We start from the raw sequence: 23,166 nt of genomic DNA, 5'->3' as shown, positions 1-23,166 counted from the left end.
ACTTGCCTAACACTTTTCATTTTATAGATGATACACAGAAAAAGATAAAGATAAGACCACATATTTCTTATTCTCAAAGTCAAGAAACCCTTCCCAACTAGAAAGCTCCTTGGAAGTCAAAAGAGAGTGATGATCCTAGTAAGGGACTATAGATAGAGAAGGAAACTTTAGGAGGATATTGCAAGTTAACGATAGCCCAAGAAAGTTATTGGAACATTGTTCAATGAAGCAAGCTTGCTTAATTATAAAACCATACAAAATCATAAGATATGCCCCAGGCCACTAGGTGGAAGAACTATCACCACCTTTCCACTAATATGATAATCCTAGTTTGACCTCATAGGGTCAGACAATTTTCTGCCTAATACGAAGGAGGAGCTAATGATGTATGCCTTATGTCTGCATCTACATGTACTTGAAGAAGGAGGTCTTCTCCCCTTCTCTTTTTCATTATAAAACTGTAGCCCACTCAATCCTCGGGACAGAACTCCCTCGCCTGTCTGTTTGCATCTCTTACAAGCATCCTATATTAATAAATTTACTTCTTGCCTATCAAAAGAAAAAAAAAGTGATGCTCAATCTACACATAGGTCTCTTCACCAGAATCCCTCTTGGCTAAGAGATGTGTACACACACATGGGAGGATCCTTAGATATACCAAATAGAGACTCAGAACCAGGCAAATCAAAATGATTGGCCAAAGGGAACCAGGAAGAAATGCTCCATGTAAGTGATTTAAATTACCATGATGGAATGATTCTCTCTCTGAGTCTGCCCATGTATCTATCCACATGCACTGTACCCTTTTTCCTCCTAATAAACACTTAACTGTTTCACTATCAAAAAATAAAATAAAAATAAAAAATCCATCATAGCTAATTATGGTAAAGCAAGGAATGGACAAGGTGTTAGCTAGAATCCAGAGATGATCTAGATAAGGATGAAACACTGATGCATCTGATTTTGGACAGGAGAGAGGTTGCAAACAGTTCTTGCTGTTCATGGGTCTTCAAATATCCAAGATACCCTCTGATCCAAACAAATGTCAATGAATAGTCAGAACTCTAAAAAATGTAGGATACAGACGATTTATCTTCTCCCCCAATCTCCTCTTATGGTGCATTTCTTCCTTTTAAGGGCCCATTTGTTGGATGCTCTATTCTCCACACATTTCCTGGAGAGAAAACTGTAGAGCATGAACCATTTCCACTGTGATGTTTTAAGAACAGTTTTTTGGGTTTGATGACTGGAAAACATCTTATCCCAAGTCCTAAACATTTAACATGGAGTTAAGATGTCCTGCTGTGTGACCTGAGGTTTGTTTGCAATAGGAGTAAGTACAGGGCCCAGTGAAGGCCAGTAGCTGCTGGAGCATTTGCTACTTCTTCCAGGAAGAGTCTGAGGATGACTATGTAGCTATCCAGGCCGTAGGGCAACGCCAGTAAACCGGGTAACACTTGCACATCCTTGTCGATGTCAGCAAGAGAAACAGGAGATATTAGAGATCCTCAGATAATTGTCACCAATATTTCATATTTATTAGAGAGGCAGTCTTATCCAGCGACACTGAAGAACATAAGAAAGGAGAACTCACCAAACTGTCCACCGACAGGAGCTGTAAAAATATAAAGAGCCAGAGATGAGCACAGAGCAGAGATTCTTTGGCTTTTCAAAAGTAATGCTCGTTTTTTTTTCCCATTCACTTATTATTTTTTCATAAAATTTATTTTTAAAATATAGCAGTCATTTAGCAAATGTCTATATATACTGGTCATTGCGCTTGGACTATTAAGATGAATTAAAAAGGTAGTATCTGATAGCAAGAAGTTAGTTTGGGGCGGGGCGGGGTGGTAAACAGAAACCTGAAGAAAGTATTATAATACGGGGTATAAATACTAAAAATACACATGGGGGCATCATAAAGGCAGAAGGGTCACCCATCCCAATATGTAGGGTCTGTGTGTGGGAGTGAGTGTGTAGCAAAGGAAGTGATGCTTGAGAAAACTGAATGAGAACACAGGAGTCAGCCAGGGAAAGGTGTTTCTGTGTGGCAAGAGATGATGGAGAGGGTAGTCGAGACAGAAAGGCCCCAGATGTGAAGAAATAGCACTGGTATTCAGCTGGGTAGGAGAGTGGTTCTGGAAGGTAGAGAATTTGAGGGAAATCCAGATTGGACAAGCAGACAGGGTCTAAGTTATGAGTGGTAAGCAGCTATGGTTTCATCATAAAAGTAACGGAACCATGGAAAGGTTTCAAGAGGAGGAGTGACAAGATTAAGGGTTGTAACTTAGTTTGAGCACTCTGGAAGAGGTAAAGTAGAAAGACTGGAGAGAAGGCAGAGCAAGATAGTAATGATACTTAATTTTTTCAGAGTATTTTTCTGAAATTATCTTACTTGTTAGTTTGTTTGTTTACTTTCCCTTCTCTACAATAGAATCTGTATGACAGCAGGGACTTATTTTCACCATACATCAGACAGAATTTATAACAGTGCCTAGCTCATAAGACATATTTCATAAATGATTACTGAACAGTGAATTAATTAGAAGTACTAGATCAGTAAATATCTCTACTTAAGAGGCTATGGGTTTTTTAAATTATTTATTTTAATTGGCCAATAACTACTTTACAATATTGTGATGGTTTTTGCCATACATCAACATGAATTGGCCACAGGTACATGTCGTCCCCGCCTCCTGAACCCCCCTCCCACCTCGCTCCCTTCCCTACCCCTCTGGGTTGTCCCAGAGCACTGCCTTTGGGTGCCCTGCTTCATGCATCAAACTTGCACTGGTCATCTATTTTACATATGGTAATGTAGGTGTTTCAGTGTTATTCTCTCAAATCATCCCACCCTCGCCTTCTCCCGCTGAATCCAAAAGTCTATTCTCCTTTGTTCTCCACCTGTGCCTCCTTTGTTGCCCTGCATGTAGTATTGTCGGTACTGTCTTTCTAAATTCCATACACATGCATCAAAATACAGTATTTGTCTTTCTCTTTCTGACTTACTTCACTCTGTATAATAAGCTCCGATTTCACCCACTTCATTAGAACTGACTCAAATGTGTTCCTTTTTATAACTGAGTACAATATTCCATTGTGTATATGTACCACAACTTCCTTATCCATCCATCTGTTGATGGACATCTAGGTTGCCTCCATGTCCTAGCTATTGTAAACTGTGCTGCAGTTAACACTGAGGTACATGTGTCTCTTTCAATTCTGGTTTGAGAGGATACAGGTTTGAGAAAGGGGTAATCAAGAGGCAGAGAAGGCAAAACTGACAGGTTTGTACATTGATTACACATTTCAATGAGGAACAGACTTGAGTCATTCATTCAACAGGAATTTGTGGAATTTGTCTAACCATATCTAGGAAATGGACAAGGCAATGGAAATCCAGCAGTGAGCAAAAGGGATATTAGCTCTGTCCACATGGGGCTGATGGAGAAGTAATCCAAACCTAAATGTTATAATCAGAACAATGGATTATTTGCCATTTTCTGAAAACCTCAACACCATGGATTTTGTATTGTTCTATAAATAGTGATTATTTTTCTGAGTGTATTCTATATGGTAGATATTCAACCTATATCATTCCATGTAATCTATTCACTATCCCTATGATGAAAGTTTGATAATTGTCCTCATTTTACAGACAAGAAACTGTTTAGGCTAGCAGAGACATCACTACACCAACAAAGGTCCATATAGTCAAAGGGTGGATATGAGTTTGAACAAACTGTGGGAGACAGTGGAGGACAGAGGAGCCTGGTGTGCTACTGTCCATGGGGTCACAAGAGTTGAATGCAACTTAGCAACTGAATGATGAACAACAACAACAAATACTTTTTTGAGTGTGTTCTATGTGGTAGACATTCACCTATGCTATTTCATGTGGTCTTGTCATTATCCCTATGAGGAAAATTCAATGATTATCCCCACTTTACAGATGAGAAACTGTGTGATAGATGGGACAGGCAGAAGACTCTACACATGAACATGACCAAATGGTCAATACCAAAATCAGATTGATTATATTCTTTGCAGCCAAAAATGGAGAAGCTCTTTATACAGCCAGCAAAAATAAGACCAAGAGCTGACTGTGGCTCAAATCATGAACTCCTTATTGCCAAATTCAGACTTAAATTGAAGAAAGTAGGGAAAATCACTAGACCATTCAGGTTTGGCCTAAATCAAATCCCTGACAATTATACAGTGGAAGTGACAAATAGATTCAAGGGATTAGATCTGATAGACAGAGTGCCTGAAGAACTAAGGATGGAGATTCATGACATAGCACGGGAGGCAGTGATCAAGACCATCCCCAAGAAAGAGAAATGCAAAAAGGGAAAATGGTTGACTGAGGAGGCCTTACAAATAGCTGTGAAAAGAAGAGAAGTGAAAGGCAAAGGAGAAAAGGAAACATATACCCATCTGAATGGAAAGTTCCAAAGAATAGCAAGGAGAGATAAGAAAGCCTTCCTCAGTAATCAATGCAAAGAAATAGAGAAAACTATAGAATGGGAAAGACTAGAGATCTCTTCAAGAAAATTAGAGATACCAAGGGAATACTTCATGCAAAGATAAGCACAATAAAGGACAAAAATTGTATGGACCTAACAGAAGCAGAAGATATTAAGAAGAGGTGGCAAGCATACACAGAAGAACTATACAAAAAAGATCATCACAACCCAGTAATCACGATGGTGTGATCACTCACCTAGAGCCAGACAACCTGGAATGTTAAGTCAAGTGGGCCTTAGGAAGCATCACTATGAACAAAACTAGTGGAGGTGATGGAATTCCAGTTGAGCTATTTCAAATCCTAAAAGATGTTGCTGTTAAAGTGCTGCATTCAACATGCTAGCACATTTGGAAAACTCAGCAGTGGCCACAGGACTGCAAAAACTCAGTTTTCATTCCAATCCCAAAGAAAGTCAATGTCAAAGAATGTTCAAACTACCACACAATTGCACTCATCTCACACGCTAGCAAAATGATGCTCAAAATTCTCCAAGCCAGGCTTCAACAGTATGTGAACCATGAACTTCCAGATGTTCAAGCTGGATTTAGAAAAGGCAGAGGAACCAGAGATCAAATTGTCAACATCCATTGTATCATGAAAAAAGCAAGAGAGTTCCAGAAAAAACATCTACTTCTGCTTTATTGACTACACCAAAGCTTTTGACTGTGTGGATCACAATAAACTGTGGAAAATTCTTCAAGAGATGGGAATACCAGACCACCTGACCTGCCTCCTGAGAAATCTGTATGCAGGTCAAGAAGCAACAGTTAGAACCAGACATGGAACAACAGACTGGTTCCAAATTGGGAAAGGAGTATGTCAAGGCTGTATATTGTCACCCTGCTTATTTAACTAATATGCAGAGTACATCATGAGAAATGCTGGACTGGATGAAACACAAGCTGGAATCAAGATTGCCAGGAGAAATATCGATAACCTCAGATATGCAGATGACACTACCCTTATGGCAGAAAGTAAAGAAGAACTAAAGAGCCTCTTGATGAAAGTGAAAGAAGAGAGTGAAAAAGCTGGCTTAAAACTCAACATTCAGAAAACTAAGATCATAGCATCAGATCCTATCACTTCATGGCAAATAGATGAGGAAACAGTGAGAGACTTTATTTTGGGGGGCTCAAAAATCACTTCAGATGGTGACTGCAGCCATGAAATTAAAAGACACTTGCTCCTTGGAAGAAAAGCTATGACCAACCTCGACAGCATATTAAAAAGCAGAGACATTACTCTGCCAACAAAGGTCCATCTAGTCAAAGGTACAGTTTTTCCAGTAGTCATGTATGGATGTGAGAGTTGGACATAAAGAAAGCTGAGCGGTGAAAAATTGATGCTTCTGAACTGTGGTGTTGGAGAAGACTCTTGAGAGTCCCTTGGACTGCAAGGAGATCCAACCAGACCATCCTAAAGGAAATCCATCCTGAATATTCATTGGAAGGACTGATGCTGAAGCTGAAACTCCAATACTTTGGCCACCTAATGAGAAGAACTGACTTATCTGAAAAGACCCTGATGCTGGGAAATATTGAAGGCAGGAAGAGAAGGGGACAACAGAGGATGAGATAGTTAGATGGAATCACTGACTCAATGGTAATGAGTTTGAGCAAATTCCGGGAACTGGTGATGGACAGGGAGGCCTGACATGCTGCAGGCCATGTGATCACAAAGAGTCAGACACGACTGAGAGACTGAACTATGCTGAACTGAGGGGCAGAATATAGTTTTTAACTCATTTATTTGAACCCATCTTGTTTGATCCCCACGCATATGCTCCTGGCCGTTACCCTATCCTGCTCTTCTATTTTGGTGCCACACTAGGAAGTCTTCCCATTTCTGGAGTATTCCATGCAGCTTCCAACTATGAGGTCCTTTTTTATTGCATTTTCCTGCACTCCATTCCTGTACCCTCCAGCTCTTACTGTCCCTCTGTCTCATGAAGTCATTACCAACGACTTGGCACATGGCTTACTATCCACTTTTACCATCATTGGTAACTTTTGCTTGAACAATTGTTTAAATGAGATCTTGTTGCATAAATATGTCTTGTACATTGTCCTTGTTGAATGAAGACGCTTCTATATCGTGAGCTTCCTAAGTGTGAAAATGCTGTTTCCCATGTCTTCTCAATGTAAACACTGTGAGAAAGCATACAGATATCACAGTTCTCTTCGATTCCGTGAAAGGAGTCACACTGGAGAGAAATCCTATGTAAACAACGTGAAAAAGCTTTTCGCAGTCATAAAAGCTTTCAATCACATGAAAGATTTCACACCAGAGAGAAACCCTATCAATGTAAACACTGAGAAAGAATTCAGAAACCACAAGTCTCTTTGAATCCATGAAAGGACTCACATTGGAGAGAAGCCTTATCAGTGTTAAAAAGAGGGTCAAAGTTCATGAAGAACCATATTTGAGGAGAACCCTCAGTTGCAGCTTGTGAACTCTTAGTTGTGGCATGTGGGATCTCATTCCCCGACCAGGTATTGAACCCGGGCCCCCTGCATTGGGAGTTCAGAGTTTTAGCTATGGGACCACCAGGAAAGTCTCAAGTGTATAGTTTTTGTTTTTTTGAGGGTTGAGTTTTTGTTTGTTTGTTTGTTTTGGTAGTTAACTTTTCACTTTTCATATTACAGTAGTAACAGTCTCATAAAATAAGTGTGAAGTATTGTCTCCTTTGAGAAGACTCTGTGAACAACAATAATATATATACTGCTGAAAACTTTTGGAGAACTTTGTATAGAAGTCATCTACTCAGAGGTTCTGTCTAGGTTTATTTTATGGGTGTTTTCTGGTTTACTAGTTGAGACACTTCACCTTTTAAAAATATATTTATATACATATTTGGCTGCATCAGGTATTAGTTGCGGTACACAGGCTTGGGTGCCCTGCGGCATTGGCATCACAGTTCCCCAAATAGGGATCCAAGCCCTATCCCCTGCATTGGATTAGGACCACTGGACCACCAGGGAAGTCCCTCAAGCACTTCACTTTTTCTAGTTCTGTTTTGATTTTGTTTTTGCTTTTTGGTTTATTTATTTTTGTTTTATTTTCATAGTTTCAATAATTTCTCTCCTTCGGGGAAATTATGCATCTCATGTAAGTTGTCTTAGATTTTGGCATACACTTGTTCATTGAATTCTTTCATAGTCCTTTTTATTTCTGCAATGTCCATAGTAATATCCCTCATTCTCCCTGACTGTATAAATTTGAATATTCCCTCTTTTTCCTAGATCAGCCTTGCTTAAGATTTGTCAATTTTGTTAATTTTTCTATAGAACTCACTTTTGGTTTCACTGGTTTTTCTCTATGATTTTTCCACTCCCCATTTCATTCATCTCTACTTTAAATTTTATTCTTTCCTTTTCTCCTCAAATCGGGTTTGGTGAGTCATCTTTAAAGTCTGTTAAGGTCAATAGACATGTTACTGATTTTCAGTCTCCCTCATTTGATAGCAGAGGCATTAAAGGTTACACCTTTTTTTTTTTCTAGATTTCACTTCAAATTCATGCCATAACATTTGAGACTTTGGGAACAATATAATATCCCTCAATATCTCTATTAATATTTTTTGTTTTCAAGTCCATTTTGCACAATATTTATACAACGTCTTTTCATGTTGGTGTCGTTCACAGGTATATCTATCATACACTTGGACTTTCACTCTCAGTATCTTTCGTCTAAAGTGTGCTTTCTAGACTTCCCTGGTGGCCTACTGGTTAAGAATCTGCCTGCCAGAGCACAGGACACAGATTCGATCCCTGGTCCAGGAAGATTCCACATGCCTCAGGGCAACTAAGGACATGCTATGCAACTAATGAGCCAGAGGTCTAGAGACTGTGCTCCACAACAGGAGAAGCCACTGCAAATGAGAAGACCGAGCGTCACAACTAGAAAAAAGCCCATGCTCAGCAATAAAGAGCCAGCACAGCTGAAAATAAATGAATAAATAAATAAAATTAAATAAAAAATATAATAAAAAATACAGTCTGCTTCTCCTACATTGTACGTACTTAGATCAGGGTTTGTCTATTTCACATGGGGTGAAACTCTTTTCCTCCTGTTTGGACCATATCATTCATTTACTCTTAGTATTATTGACATAGATGCAATACACCTGGCATTTATCTTTTGTGTTTTACAGTTCTTAAATTTTTAATTCTTCCAGAAGGTAAAGACTCTGCCTGCAGTACAGTAGACCCAGGTTCAATCCCTGGTCGGGAAGATCCCCTGGAGAAGGAGATGGCTACCCACTCCAGTATTCTTGCCTGGAGAAAACCCAGGGACAGAGGAGCCTGGTGGGCTATTGTCCATGAGGTTGCAAAGAGTTGGACATGACTGAACAACTAACACTTTTAATTCTTAGTCCTTTATAAATTTATTTTTCATTAAATGAATATATTCTAGTACTTTCGTTTCTAAATGGCTATTTTTAAAAAAAAAATTAGAGGTTCCTCTTTAAAAGTATATGTATTGATTACATACTATCATAGCTTAATCCCAGGGATACAAGAAAACATTCATATAAAGCTTTATTCTTTTCCCTTTTTTTATTATTGTCATATAGATTATATTAATGATATAATCCCCTCAAATATTTTGGTACACTTATGTACCATCTGTGGTCATTTCCTTTGCTCAGCACAGTTTACTCTCACACTTGTGCTTTTGAATGGCAAATGTACTAACATGGGTATCACGTTGCTATATATTGTAGTGTACTAACACATGACATACATAAGATTTTACATAGTTCCTTTGACATCAATTAAAAGAAAATTGTATTACTTCTGCCTTTTATTCTTATGGCATTAGATATACAAGTGTTTTTCTTTGTTAATGTTAATATGAACTACTTTCTGGAATCCCTAGTATTCAAAGTGAAGAACTCCTCCTATAATTCCTGTGAGACAATTGTTTATTAATATATTTTTTCAGTTGTTATTGATTTGAGAGCATCTTTGTTTTGTCTCTATCTTTCAGAAGGTAGTTTTGGTTAAGATGGAATTCTTGGTTGATAGGTTTTTTTCTTAGCACACCTTGAATGTTTCCCTCTGCCTTATGGCCTCCCTGTTTTTTTGTTGAGATATCACCTAATTTTACTGGGGTAATTTTACTGGTCATTTTTCAAATGCCCTTTATTCCCACTATACAGTTCCAACTCCTATTTCTATGCATGTCTCATATTTCGTTATAAACTAGATATTTTAGGCAATATAATGCAGGTACTCTGGGTACTGGACACATTTCTTCTGGACTTTGTTATAATGAGTACCAGCATTATTAGTTTTTTGTTTGTTTTTTGGTGGAGAATGTGAGTAATGATCCAGCATTATTTTAATGAAGCTTGATCCCCACGTTTTGAGAAGACAGAGTTAGTGTATTGAATTATGGATATGCAGATTATGATCTGCTTCTCTGGTGGCTCAGCTGGTAAAGAAACCACCTGTAATGCAGGAGACCTAGGTTCGATCCCTGGTGGGGAAGATCCCCTGGAGAAGGGAAAGGCTACCCACTCTAGTATTCTGGCCTGGAGAATTCCGTGGACTGTATAGTACATGGGGTCGCAAACAGCCAGACATGACTGAGTGACCTTCACTTTCATGTCTTCTCATCATTCTTAGCACCTAACATAATGCTGTGTATTAATGTTACTGAATAATTTGTTGAACAAGTGAATAAATATATTTTATTCTAATATTTTCAACTTTGGTTAAAAAACCAACCAGTCGATACATGTGAATTGACACATGCCCACAGACACAATGAGAATGTCACTTGTTGGGAGTGACAGAAACAAGATAGTAGAATAGGGGGTCTCTAGTCTTTCCCTTACAGAAGCAAATTTTTGGCAGCCTATGATAAACAAAAGCTGATAGCTTTGAGATCTGGATGGGAGATTGTGAAACCCCACTGGAGCCCAATACCAAAGAAGGGCCACTTTGAGAAGGTAGGCACATGCCTAGGAGGTGACTCACTGACTATCATCCTAGCTACAGACTGAAAGCTGCCCCAATCTCCCATGAACCCAACTCTAGCCCCACTTGTCCATGCTCCTACCACCTGCCTCTTCTGCCAAGGAGTCCATGCTTTTCCATTCCCCTGGTAGCAGCCCCACCAACCTCAGACTGAGTTCCGTTGCTGAAGCAGTCCTGTGACCCAGATCCAAAGGCAAGTCACAGACTGAGAGAAAATATTATATGTATCCTTACATATGGGGCTTCCTTGGTAGCACAAACAGTAAAGAATCTGCTTGAATGCAGGGTAACTGGGTTTGATCCCTGGGTTGGGAAGATCCTCCAGAGAAAGGGAATGGCTACCCTCTCCAGTATTGTTGCCTAGAGAATTTCATGGGCAGAGGAGCCTGGTGGGTTACAGTCCACATGGTCACAAAGAGTCAGACACGACTAAACAACTTTCATACACACACATATACACATAAATATACACATATGAGAAGTTCTACAAGTTGAAATTAAAGGCCACTAGCAACTTGAAAACACATGAAATTGTAAAACTCACTAGTAAAGGTGAATATACAGATGGCTTGACCTATGATTTTTCAACTTTGTGATGGTGCAAAAGCAATATGCATTTGGTAGAAGCCAGACTTTGAATTTTGATCTTTTTCTGGGCCAGCAACACACAGTATGATACTTTCTTGTGATGCTGGGCAGGAGCAGTGTGCCAGTGCTCCCAGTCAGCCACATAATCACAGGGGTAAACAACAGACACACAACAATTCTGTATCTATTCAGTCATTGTATTTTTCACTTTCAGTGCAGTATTCAGTAAATTACATGAACTATTCAACACTCTATTATAAAATAGGCTTTGTGTTAGCTGATTTTACCCAACTATAGGCTAAGGTAGTGTTCTGAGCATGTTTAAAGTGGTCTAGGTTAGGCTCTAATATTCGATAGGCTGGGTGTATTAAATGCATTTTAGACTTATGATATTTTCTGCTTATAATGAGTTTATTAGGACATAACTGCATCATGAATTGAGGAAGATTAATATAATCAAATTCAGAATATGCTAAATACTGTGTCTTAGTCTATACAATTTGTTATGACAAAAGTGCCATACTGGGTAACCTATAAACAACAAAAATTTATTTCTCAAAGTTCTGGAGTCTAGTAACACTGGCTGACTCTCTCTGGCACAGTCCACTTCATCATAGACAGCCACCTTCTCACTATTATCTCACATGGAAGAAGCTTAAGAAGACTCTCTTTACCAGCTCCCCAGAACCGACACAAAGCACACCGGAGCCGGGCGCGCCCGTAAACCGAGGCGGGGACCAGGGAGGTGATAAGCCGCACCGCCCCAACAGGGGAGAGCGCCCTCGCCAAACTCCTGGCCGCCTGGGCAGCTCCGACCGGGAACGGCACAAGCCGCGGGCGAAACCGAGTCTGCGCCTTTGTGGAGTAACTGGGAGCCTGAACCTGAGCGGCTTAGACCTGGGAAGTGCACGCAGCTCAGGGCCCGCTCCCCGGCCGAGTAACCTGAAGCCTGAGCAGGGTAGACGGGGAAAGCACACACGCCGTGAGCGGGGGCGAACCCAGTGCGGCCGAGACACTGCGAGCTTACCACACACACGCCAGAATTGCAGTGTTCCTTCCTCCCCACAGCACGATTGAACAAGCGAACCTAAAGAGATCACCTCCACCGCTTTGTTGCAGGGCGGAAATTAGATACTGAAGAGATCTCCAAACAGAAGCCAAATAAACAGAGGGAAGCGCTTTGGAAGGGACAGGCCAACAGATTAAGATCCCTGTAGTTAATACCGACTGCATTGAAAAGGACCTATAGATCTTGAAAAGTATAAGCAGGAATAAGGATCTATCTAAAACTGAGCAGATCCCACACTGCTCACAACAGCTCCAGAGAAAGTCCGGGAGATATATATTTTTTACTTTTTTTTTTTTTTTTACTTTTTTTTTTTAATTAAAAAAAAAATTTTTTTTCCTCTTCTTTCCTTTTTCTTCAAGTCCTCTATTACACCTTTAACTTTCATTTTCATAACCCACTATTAACTTGCAAAAAAAAAAAAACCCTATTTTTGAAGCAAACTACATACATATATCTTATACCTTTTGTGTTTTCTTTTTTTTAATGTTTTTTTTCCTGATCTACATTTTTTTACTGTTTCTTTTTTTTACTGTTTTACTGTTTTTTTTTTCTTTTTACACTGTTTCCTTTTTTTCTTTCTTTTTTTTTTTTTTTAGATTGTAAGTTTTATAAGAGTCTAACCTCTACTCTAGATTTTTAATCTTTGTTTTACATATTTGATATCAACTTTGTACATTTAAGAACCCAATCTTTAGGACCCATTTTTACTCAGGAGTGTGATCACTGGCCTGATCACTCTCTCCCCCTATTGATGCTCTTTCTTCTCCCTCAGGGAACCTCTATCTCCCACCCTCCTCCTTCTCTTCTCAACCCAATTCTGTGAATCTCTGAGGGTGTTCTGGGTACCGGAGAACACTTCAGGAACAGGATACTGCCCAGATCTCTCTCTCCCCTCTTAATTCCTCCCTTTCTACTCATGCTCACCTCTGTTACCTTCCTCCCCCCTCTCTATGTATCTCTGTGAATCACTCTGAGGGTTCCAAACTGTGGAAAGCACAGAGGGAAGTGCTTACTGGCTAGATTGCTCTCTCCACATTTGAATTCCCCTCTTCCCCTCCTGGTCACCTCAACCCACCCCCCCCACCTCATCTCTCCATGTAACTCAGTGAACCTTTCTGGGTATCCCTCACTGTGGAGAATCTTTTCACCATTAAACTAAAAGTTTTATTATTGAGGCTGTATGGAAGGAGAAGTCTTCGGGCTACTGCAAGAATAAGACTGAAAGCCAGGGGAAACATTAATTAATAAGAGACCATCCAATAGCCTCCATAAATTCACTGAAACCAAGCTCCACCCAAGAGACAATAAGTTCCAGAGCAAGACATACCACGCAAATTCTCCAGCAACGCAGCAACATAGACCTGAGCATCAATATACAGGCTGCCCAGAGGCACACCAAATCCATAGACATCTCAAAAATTAATACTGGTCACTCCATTGCACTCTAGAGAGCAGAAATCCAGCTCCACCCACCAGAACACCGACACAAGCTCCCCCAACCAGGAAGCCTTGACAAGCCAACTGTCCAACCCCAACCACAGTGAGGAACCTCCACAACAAAGAGGAACTTCATACTACCAGAATACAGAAGGGCCACGCCTAACACAGCAATCTAAACAAGATGAAAAGGCAGAGAAATACTCAGCAAGTAAAGGAAAATGAGAAATGCCCACAAAGCCAAACAAAAGAGGAGGAGATAGGGAATCTATCTGAAAAAGAATTTAGAATAAGGATAATAAAAATGATCCAAAATCTTGAAAACAAAATGGAGTTACAGATAAATAGCCTGGAGACAAAGATTGAGAAGATGCAAGAAATGTTTATCAAGGACTTAGAAGAAATAAAAAGGAATCAATATAGAATGAATAATGAAATAAAGGAGATAAAAGACACTCTGGAGGGAACCAACAGTAGAATAACGGAGGCAGAAGATAGGATAAGTGAGGTAGAAGATAGAATGATGGAAATAAACGAAGCAGAGAGAAAAAAAGAAAAAAGAATCAAAAGAAATGAGGAAAACCTCCGGGACCTCTGGGACAATATGAAACGCCCCAACATTCGAATCATAGGAGTCCCAGAAGAAGAAGATAAAAGGAAAGGCCATGAAAAAATACTCGAGGAGATAATAGTTGAGAATTTCCCTAAATTGAGGAAAGAAATAGTCACAGAAGTCCAAGAAACCCAGAGAGTTCCAAACAGGATAAACCCAAGGCGAAACACCCCAAGACACATATTAATCAAATTAACAAAGATCAAACACAAAGAACAAATATTAAAAGCAGCAAGGGAAAAACAACAAATAACACACAAGGGGATCCCCATAAGGATAACAGCTGATCTTTCAATAGAAACCCTTCAGGCTAGAAGGGAATGGCAGGACATACTTAAAGTAATGAAAGAGAATAATCTACAACCCAGATTACTGTACCCAGCAAGGATCTCATTCAGATATGAAGGAGAATTCAAAAGCTTTACAGACAAGCAAGAGCTGAGGGAATTCAGCACCACCAAACCAGCTCTCCAGCAAATGCTAAAGGATCTTCTCTAAACAGGAAACACAGAAAGGATGTTTCAACACGAACTCAAAACAACAAAGTAAATGGCAACGGGATCATACTTATCAATAATTACCTTAAATGTAAATGGGTTGAATGCCCCAACCAAAAGACAAAGGCTTGCTGAATGGATACAAAAACAAGACCCCTATATATGCTGTCTACAAGAGACCCACCTCAAAACTAGAGACACACACAGGCTGAAAGTGAAAGGATGGAAAAACATATTCCATGCAAACGGAGACCAAAAGAAAGCAGGAGTCGCAATACTCATTTCAGATAAAATAGACTTTAAAATAAAGGATGTGAAAAGGGACAAAGAAGGACACTACATAAAGATCAAAGGATCAATTCAAGAAGAAGACGTAACAATCATAAATATATATGCACCCAACATAGGAGCACCACAATATATAAGGCAAATACTAACAAGTATGAAAGGGGAAATTAACAATAACACAATAATAGTGGGAGACTTTAATACTCCACTCACGCATATGGATAGATCAACTGAACAGAAAATTAACAAGGAAACACAAACTTTAAATGATACAATAGACAAATTAGATTTAATTGATATTTACAGGAGTTTCCACCCCAAAACAATCAATTTTACCTTTTTCTCAAGTGCACATGGAACTTTCTCCAGGATAGATCACATCCTGGGCCATAAATCTAGCCTTGGTAAATTCAAAAAAATTGAAATCATCCCAGCCATCTTCTCTGACCACAATGCAGTAAGATTAGACCTCAATTACAGGAAAAAAACTATTAAAAGTTCCAACATATGGAGGCTAAACAACACGCTTCTGAATAACCAACAAATCACGAAAGAAATCAAAAAAGAAATAAAATTATGCATAGAAACGAATGAAAATGAAAACACAACAACCCAAAACCTATGGGACACTGTAAAAGCAATACTAAGGGGAAGGTTCATAGCAATACAGGCGTACCTCAAGAAACAAGAAAAAAATCAAATAAATCAACTAACTCTACACCTAAAGCAACTAGAGAAGAAAGAAATGAAAAACCCCAGGGTCAGTAGAAGGAAAGAAATCTTAAAAATTAGGGCAGAAATAAATGCAAAAGAAACAAAAGAGACCATAGCAAAAATCAACAAAACTAAAAGCTGGTTTTTCGAGAAGATAAACAAAATTGATAAGCCATTAGCCAGACTCATCAAGAAACAAAGGGAGAAGAATCAGATCAACAAAATTAGAAATGAAAATGGAGAGATCACAACAGACTCCACAGAAATACAAAGGATCATAAGAGACTACTACCAACAGCTATATGCCAATAAAATGGACAACTTGGAAGAAATGGACAAATTCTTAGAAAAGTATAACTTTCCAAAACTGAACCAGGAAGAAATAGAAGATCTTAACAGATCCATCACAAGCACGGAAATCGAAACTGTAATCAGAAATCTTCCAGCAAACAAAAGCCCAGGACCAGACGGCTTCACAGCTGAATTCTACCAAAAATTTAGAGAAGAGCTAACACCTATCCTACTCAAACTCTTCCAGAAAATTGCAGAAGATGGTAAACTTCCAAACTCATTCTATGAGGCCACCATCACCCTAATTCCAAAACCAGACAAAGATGTCACAAAAAAGGAAAACTACAGGCCAATATCACTGATGAACATAGATGCAAAAATCCTTAATAAAATTCTAGCAAAGAGAATCCAACATCATATTAAAAAGATCATACATCATGACCAAGTGGGCTTTATCCCAGGAATGCAAGATTTTTTTAACATCCGCAAATCAATCAATGTAATACACCACATTAACAAATTGAAAGAAAAAAACCATATGGTTATCTCAATAGATGCAGAAAAAGCCTTTGACAAAATTCAGCATCCATTTATGATTAAAACCCTCCAGAAAGCAGGAATAGAAGGAACATATCTCAACATAATAAAAGCTATATATGACAAACCCACAGCAAACATTATCCTCAATGGTGAAAAATTGAAAGCATTTCCCCTAAAGTCAGGAACAAGGCAAGGATGCCCACTTTCACCACTACTATTCAACATAGTTTTGGAAGTTTTGGCCACAGCAATCAGAGCTGAAAAAGAAATAAAAGGAATACAGATAGGAAAAGAAGAAGTAAAACTCTCACTGTTTGCAGATGACATGATCCTCTACATAGAAAACCCTAAAGACTCTACTAGGAAATTACTAGAGTTGATCAATGAATATAGTAAAGTTGCAGGATATAAAATTAACACACAGAAATCCCTTGCATTCCTATACTCCAATAATGAGAAAACAGAAAGAGAAATTAAGGAAACAATACCATTCACCATTGCAACAAAAAGAATAAAATATTTAGGAATATATCTACCTAAAGAAACAAAAGACTTATATATAGAAAACTATAAAACACTGATGAAAGAAATCAAAGAGGACACAAACAGATGGAGAAATATACCGTGTTCATGGATTGGAAGAATTAGTATAGTGAAAATGAGTATACTACCCAAAGCAATCTATAGATTCAATGCAATCCCTATCAAGCTACCAATGGTATTTTTCACAGAACTAGAACAAATCATCTCACAATTTGTATGGAAATATAAGAAACCTCGAATAGCCAAAGCAATCTTGAGGAAGAAGAATGGAACTGGAGGAATCAACCTGCCTGACTTCAGGCTCTACTACAAAGCCACAGTCATCAAGACAGTATGGTACTGGCACAAAGACAGAAATATAGATCAATGGAACAAAATAGAAAGCCCAGAGATAAACCCACGCACATATGGACACCTTATCTTCGACAAAGGAGGCAAGAATATACAATGGAGAAAAGACAATCTCTTTAACAAGTGGTGCTGGGAAAACTGGTCAACCACTTGTAAAAGAATGAAACTAGAACACTTCCTAACACCGTACACAAAAATAAACTCAAAATGGATTAAAGATCTAAACGTAAGACCAGAAACAATAAAACTCCTAGAGGAAAACATAGGCAAAACACTCTCCGACATAAATCACAGCAGGATCCTCCATGACCCACCTCCCAGAATATTGGAAATAAAAGCAAAAATAAACAAATGGGACCTAATTAAAATTAAAAGCTTTTGCACAACAAAGGAAACTATAAACAAGGTGAAAAGACAGCCTTCAGAATGGGAGAAAATAATAGCAAATGAAGCAACAGACAAACAATTAATATCAAAAATATACAAGCAACTTCTGCAGCTGAATTCCAGAAAAATAAACGACCCAATCAAAAAATGGGCCAAAGAACTAAACAGACATTTCTCCAAAGAAGACATACAGATGGCTAACAAACACATGAAAAGATGCTCAACATCACTCATTATTAGAGAAATGCAAATCAAAACCACAATGAGGTATCATTTCACACCAGTCAGAATGGCTGCTATCCAAAAGTCTACAAGCAATAAATCCTGGAGAGGGTGTGGAGAAAAGGGAACCCTCTTACACTGTTGGTGGGAATGCAAACTAGTACAGCCACTATGGAGAACAGTGTGGAGATTCCTTAAAAAACTGGGAATAGAATTGTCATATGACCCAGCAATCCCACTGCTGGGCATATACACCGAGGAAACCAGAATTGAAAGAGACGTGTGTACCCCAATGTTCATCGCAGCACTGTTTACAATAGCCAGGACATGGAAGCAACCCAAATGTCCATCAGCAGACGAATGGATAAGGAAGCTGTGGTACATATACACAATGGAATATTACTCAGCCATTAAAAAAAATACATTTGAATCGGTTCTACTGAGATGGATGAAACTGGAGCCCATTATACAGAGTGAAGTAAGCCAGAAAGAAAAACAACAATACAGTATACTAATGCATATATATGGAATTTGAAAGATGGTAACGATAACCCTATATGCGAGACAGAATAAGAGACACAGATGCATGGAACAATTTTATGGACTCTGAGGGAGAATGTGAGGGTGGGACGTTCTGGGAGAATAGCATTGAAACATGTATATTATCATATGTGAAACAGAACAACATTCCATGTTCGATGCATGTGACAAGGGCTCAGGGCCGGGGCAATGGGATGATCCAGAAGGATGGGATGGGGAGGGAGGAGGGTGGGGGGTCCAGGAAGGGGAACACATGTAAACCCATGGCTGATTCATGTCAATGTATGGCAAAAACTATTACAATATTGTAAAGTAATTAGCCCCCAACTAAAATAAATAAATTTATAAAAAAATAAAAAATAAAAATAAAAAAAAAGACTCTCTTTCACCTCTTTTATAAGGGCACTAATCTCTCTTATGATGGTTATGCCCTCATGGCATAATCATCTCTCAAAGGCCGCTCCATCTCCTAATACTATCACCTTCAGGGTCAAAATTTTAATATATGAAGTTTGAGGGGAAATAAACACTCATAAAATCCTATATAGTGGTATGTAAAACACTTTTAACTCTAGCAAAAAAGTTTAAAAAGACAAAAGTACTAAAAATTAACTATAGCTACAATAATTTGTTAATGTATACACAATGTAAATGTATGTAAATTGTGATATCTATAATAAAATGGAGGATAATTAAAGGATAGAGTTTTAATACTTGATTTAAATAAATTTCTTAATTTAAATTCTTATATTTTATTTAGGTCCCATAGTAATCACAGAGAAAAAATCTAAATAGATACAAAGGACCCCCCATAAGTCAAAACTATCTTGAGCCAGAAGAACAAAACTGGAAAAAACATAATTTCTGACTTCTAACTATTACAAATCTGTGGTAATAATCAAAACTATTCATGTTGATATATGCCAGAGGCCAACAAAGTATTGTAGAACAATCATTTTCCAATAAAAAACAATCAAAACTAGCATAAAAATAGACATATAGATCAATGGAGCAGAACAGAAAGCCTAGAAATGAATCCACACTTTTATAGTCAACTGATCTTCAAAATAAACTGTGGAAAATTCTTCAAGAGATGAGAATACCAGACCACCTGACCCGCCTCTTGAGAAACCTGTATGCAGGTCAGGAAGCAACAGTTAGAACAAGACATGGAACAACAGACTCGTTCCAAATAGGAAAAGGAGTACTTCAAGGCTGTATATTGTCACCCTGCTTATTTAACTTATATGCAGAGTACATCATGAGAAACGCTGGGCTGGATGAAGCACCAGCTGGAATCAGGATTGCTGGGAGAAATATCAATAACTTCAGATATGCAGATAACACCACCCTTATGGCAGAAAGTGAAGAAGAACTAAAGAGCCTCTTGATGAAAGTGAAAGAGTAGAGTGAAAAAGTTGGTTTAAATCTCAACGTTCAGAAAACTAAGATCATGGCATCTGGTCCCATCACTTCATGGCAAATAGATGGGGAAACAATGGAAACAGTGACTTTATTTTGGGGGGCTCCAAAATCACTTCAGATGGTGATTACAGCCATGAAATTAAAAGACACTTACTCCTTGGAAGGAAAGTTATGACCAACCTAGATAACATATTTAAAAGCAGAGACATTACTTTGTCAGCAAAGGTCCGTCTAGTCAAGGCTATGGTTTTTCCAGTAGTCATGTATGGATGTGAGAGTTGGGCTATAAAGAAAGCTGAGTGCCAAAGAATTGATGCTTTTGAACTGTGGTGTTGGAGAAGACTCTTGAGAATCTCTTGAACTGCAAGGAGATCCAACCAGTCCATCCTAAAGGAAATCAGTCCTGGGTGTTCATTGGAAGGACTGATGTTGAAGCTGAAACTCCAACATTTTGCCCACCTGATACGAAGAGCTGACTCATTTGAAAAGATCTTGCTGTTGGGAAAGATTGAAGGTGGGAGGAGAAGGGGATGACAGATGATGAGATGGTTGGATGGCATCACCGACTCAATGGACATAAGTTTGGGTAAACTCTGGGAGTTGGTGATGGACAGGGAGGCCTGGTGTGCTGCGGTTCATGGGGTCGCAAAGAGTTGGACACGACTGAGCGACTGAACCGAACTGAACTGAACTGATTTTCAAAATCTGTACCAAAAACACGCAGAGGGGAAAGAACAGTTCCTTCCATAAATCACTCTGCGAAAACTGAATTTCCACATGAAAACAAATAAAATTGGATTCTTGTATCTCATCATATACAAAAATCAACTTGAAACAGATGACTTAAATGTATGACCTGAAACTGTAAAACTGCTAAAAGGGAACACAGGGAGAACGCTTCTTGGCATTGACCCCGGACATGAGTTTTGGATATGACCCCAAAAGCATAGGCAACAGAAATAAGAACTAAAACAAATGGGATTGCATCAAAAATTAAAACTTTTGGAAACAAAGGAAATAATCAACAATATAAAGAGTAACCGATGAAATGGGAGAAAATAAAAGAAAACCATTTCTCAAATAAGGGATTAAAATGTCTAAGGAACTTTAACAAATAAACAACAAAATACAAATAACCTGACTAAAAATCTGTTAAGAACATGAATAGACATTCTCAATAGAAGACGTACAAATCTCTAAAACTTTATAAAAAGATGATCAAACATTAGTAAGAATCAGGGAAACACAAATCAAAACCAGGAGATAACACCTCACACTAACTGGACTGGCTATTATCAAACAGATAAAAGATAACAAGTGTTGATAAAGAAACCTTGTACATTGTTGGCAAGAATATAATTCACACAGTTGTAATGCAGAAATAGTCTGGAAGTTCCTAAAAAATTAAAAGTAAAACTATCATATGATCCACTAATCCCACTTCTGAGTATATATCTGAAGGAAATGAAATTAGTATCTCAATGAGATTCCTGCACTCCCATATTCATTACAACATTATTCACAGTAGCTAGAATATTGAAACAATCTAAGTGTCTGTCTTCTGTTTAATGGATAAATAAAAGGTAGTGTGTGTATACACACATACACATATATGCAATGGAATAGTATTCAACTTTTAAAGAAAGAAAGAAATTCTGACATTGTGACAACATGGATAAACCTGGAGGACATTATGCTAAGTGAAATAAGCCAGACAGAGAAAGACAAATACTACATGATCTCACTTACATGTGCAATCTGAAAAAGTTGAACTCACAAAAGCAGAGACTAAAATGGTGTTTTCCAGCAGTGAGTACGCTGTAGGAGAACTGAGGACATGTTGGTCAAAGGAACAAACTTTCAGTTTAAGATGAAGCAGTACTGGAGATCTAATGTAGAGTACAGTGACTAGTTAATAATAATGTAAGTTGAAATTTGCTAAGGGAGTTGATCCTGAGTGTTCTTACCACACACACAAGGTGACTAACTATGTGAAGTGAGAGGAATGCTAATTAGCTGATTGTGGTAATTATTGCATAATATATGTGTATCAAGACATCTTACACATCTTAAATACACATAATTTTAATTTATCAATTATGCTTCAATAAACCCGAAGGGGAAAAGAAAAATATCAAGCATCTCAGGTTTTTCCCCTGCCTTGCCCACTTCCCTCTGTGAGTCCCTGTCTTCATCTCCCTCTCTTTGTGCTCTTTAACTGCCAATCACTGATATCGTTTGCATTTGTGTGCAAAAGAAGGAGACATCTTTTGTATTAGAAAACTTGCCCTCCCATGTCCAGCACCACAGTCTGGGATTGTCACATAAGGAATATACACACCTCCTTTGCAGACAGAAAGGTAAGGTCGTCTCTGAATGAGACTATACGAACAAGCAAACAGAATACACTTGCTGTACTTCATGATGTAGTATTTTTTTGTAAAAAAAAAAAAAAATGAATAATCCCTTAAGTGCTGTAGTCACTGTGGTTTCCTTCTCTGTAAAGTTGACCACTCTTGCAGCCTCAAAGGAAGAATCTCTGAGCTATACAATGAAGTCAGAGAACATAATCTCTCGAGGCAGGAAAGAATCTTTGAGCAGGGGCTGAGCCCCCCAAAAAAGCCAGATCCGTGGTAGAGGGATGCTGTCCTAACCCCACCCAGTGCCCATGTTGAGCGGTTCTACTTACCCAGGATCAGCAGTGACACCCACAGCAGCATGAAGACTTGGTCTGCCCAGGACTGAGGCCAAAAGAGAAGCTTTCTCAGGAATAGTGCTTTTGTCGTTGATCTCACAGTTGTACTCTGTCACCCTAGCCCTAAGAAAGGCATTTGCGAAATAGCTTTTTCAAAGAGCAGGATGCATTAGTAAACTAGAAAAAAGGAAGTGGAAGTACCCATCTTTAACTACTAATCAAAGTTTCCTGCCCTGTGATCAAAGTGATAAAAATAAACGTTAGGGTTTTTGACACCACACGTCTATTGCTGGAAAAACGCCTTAAGGAAAGCATGGAAGATAGCTCTAAAATAATGTTTATTATGACATCATTCATAATAGCTAAACACTGGAAGAAACATTATAGGACTGAATAAACATGGTGGTGATTTATTCACTAAGTTGTGTCCGACTCTTGTGACCCCATGGAC

The 23,166-nt window shown here is 38.5% G+C and overlaps 1 protein-coding gene across 3 annotated transcripts in view; it reads right to left on the bottom strand.

Moving 5' to 3' along the window:
* The window catches only part of FCRL5 (Fc receptor like 5), a 63,576-nt gene extending 40,716 nt beyond the window's left edge, over window positions 1-22,860 (bottom strand). For all 3 annotated transcript variants that reach the window (XR_014054898.1, XR_014054899.1, XM_081494063.1), the window contains exons 1-2: window positions 22,710-22,860; window positions 1,595-1,615 (exon numbers count right to left, since the gene is read on the bottom strand). Coding sequence is in view for 1 of the 3 variants with exons in the window: in XM_081494063.1 (XP_081350189.1) it covers window positions 1,595-1,615; window positions 22,710-22,740 (52 nt within the window). In the remaining 2 variants the exon portion in view is untranslated. The remainder of the gene's footprint in view (window positions 1-1,594; window positions 1,616-22,709) is intronic.
* Between the last annotated feature and the right edge of the window lie 306 nt (window positions 22,861-23,166).

The sequence above is a fragment of the Giraffa tippelskirchi genome, chromosome 5 (genome assembly GCF_054371585.1).
Source record: "Giraffa tippelskirchi isolate mGirTip1 chromosome 5, T2T-mGirTip1v1.2.pri, whole genome shotgun sequence".
In the NCBI taxonomy this organism is placed as follows: Eukaryota; Metazoa; Chordata; class Mammalia; order Artiodactyla; family Giraffidae; genus Giraffa; species Giraffa tippelskirchi.
This window is presented reverse-complemented; position numbering and strand designations above follow the sequence as displayed.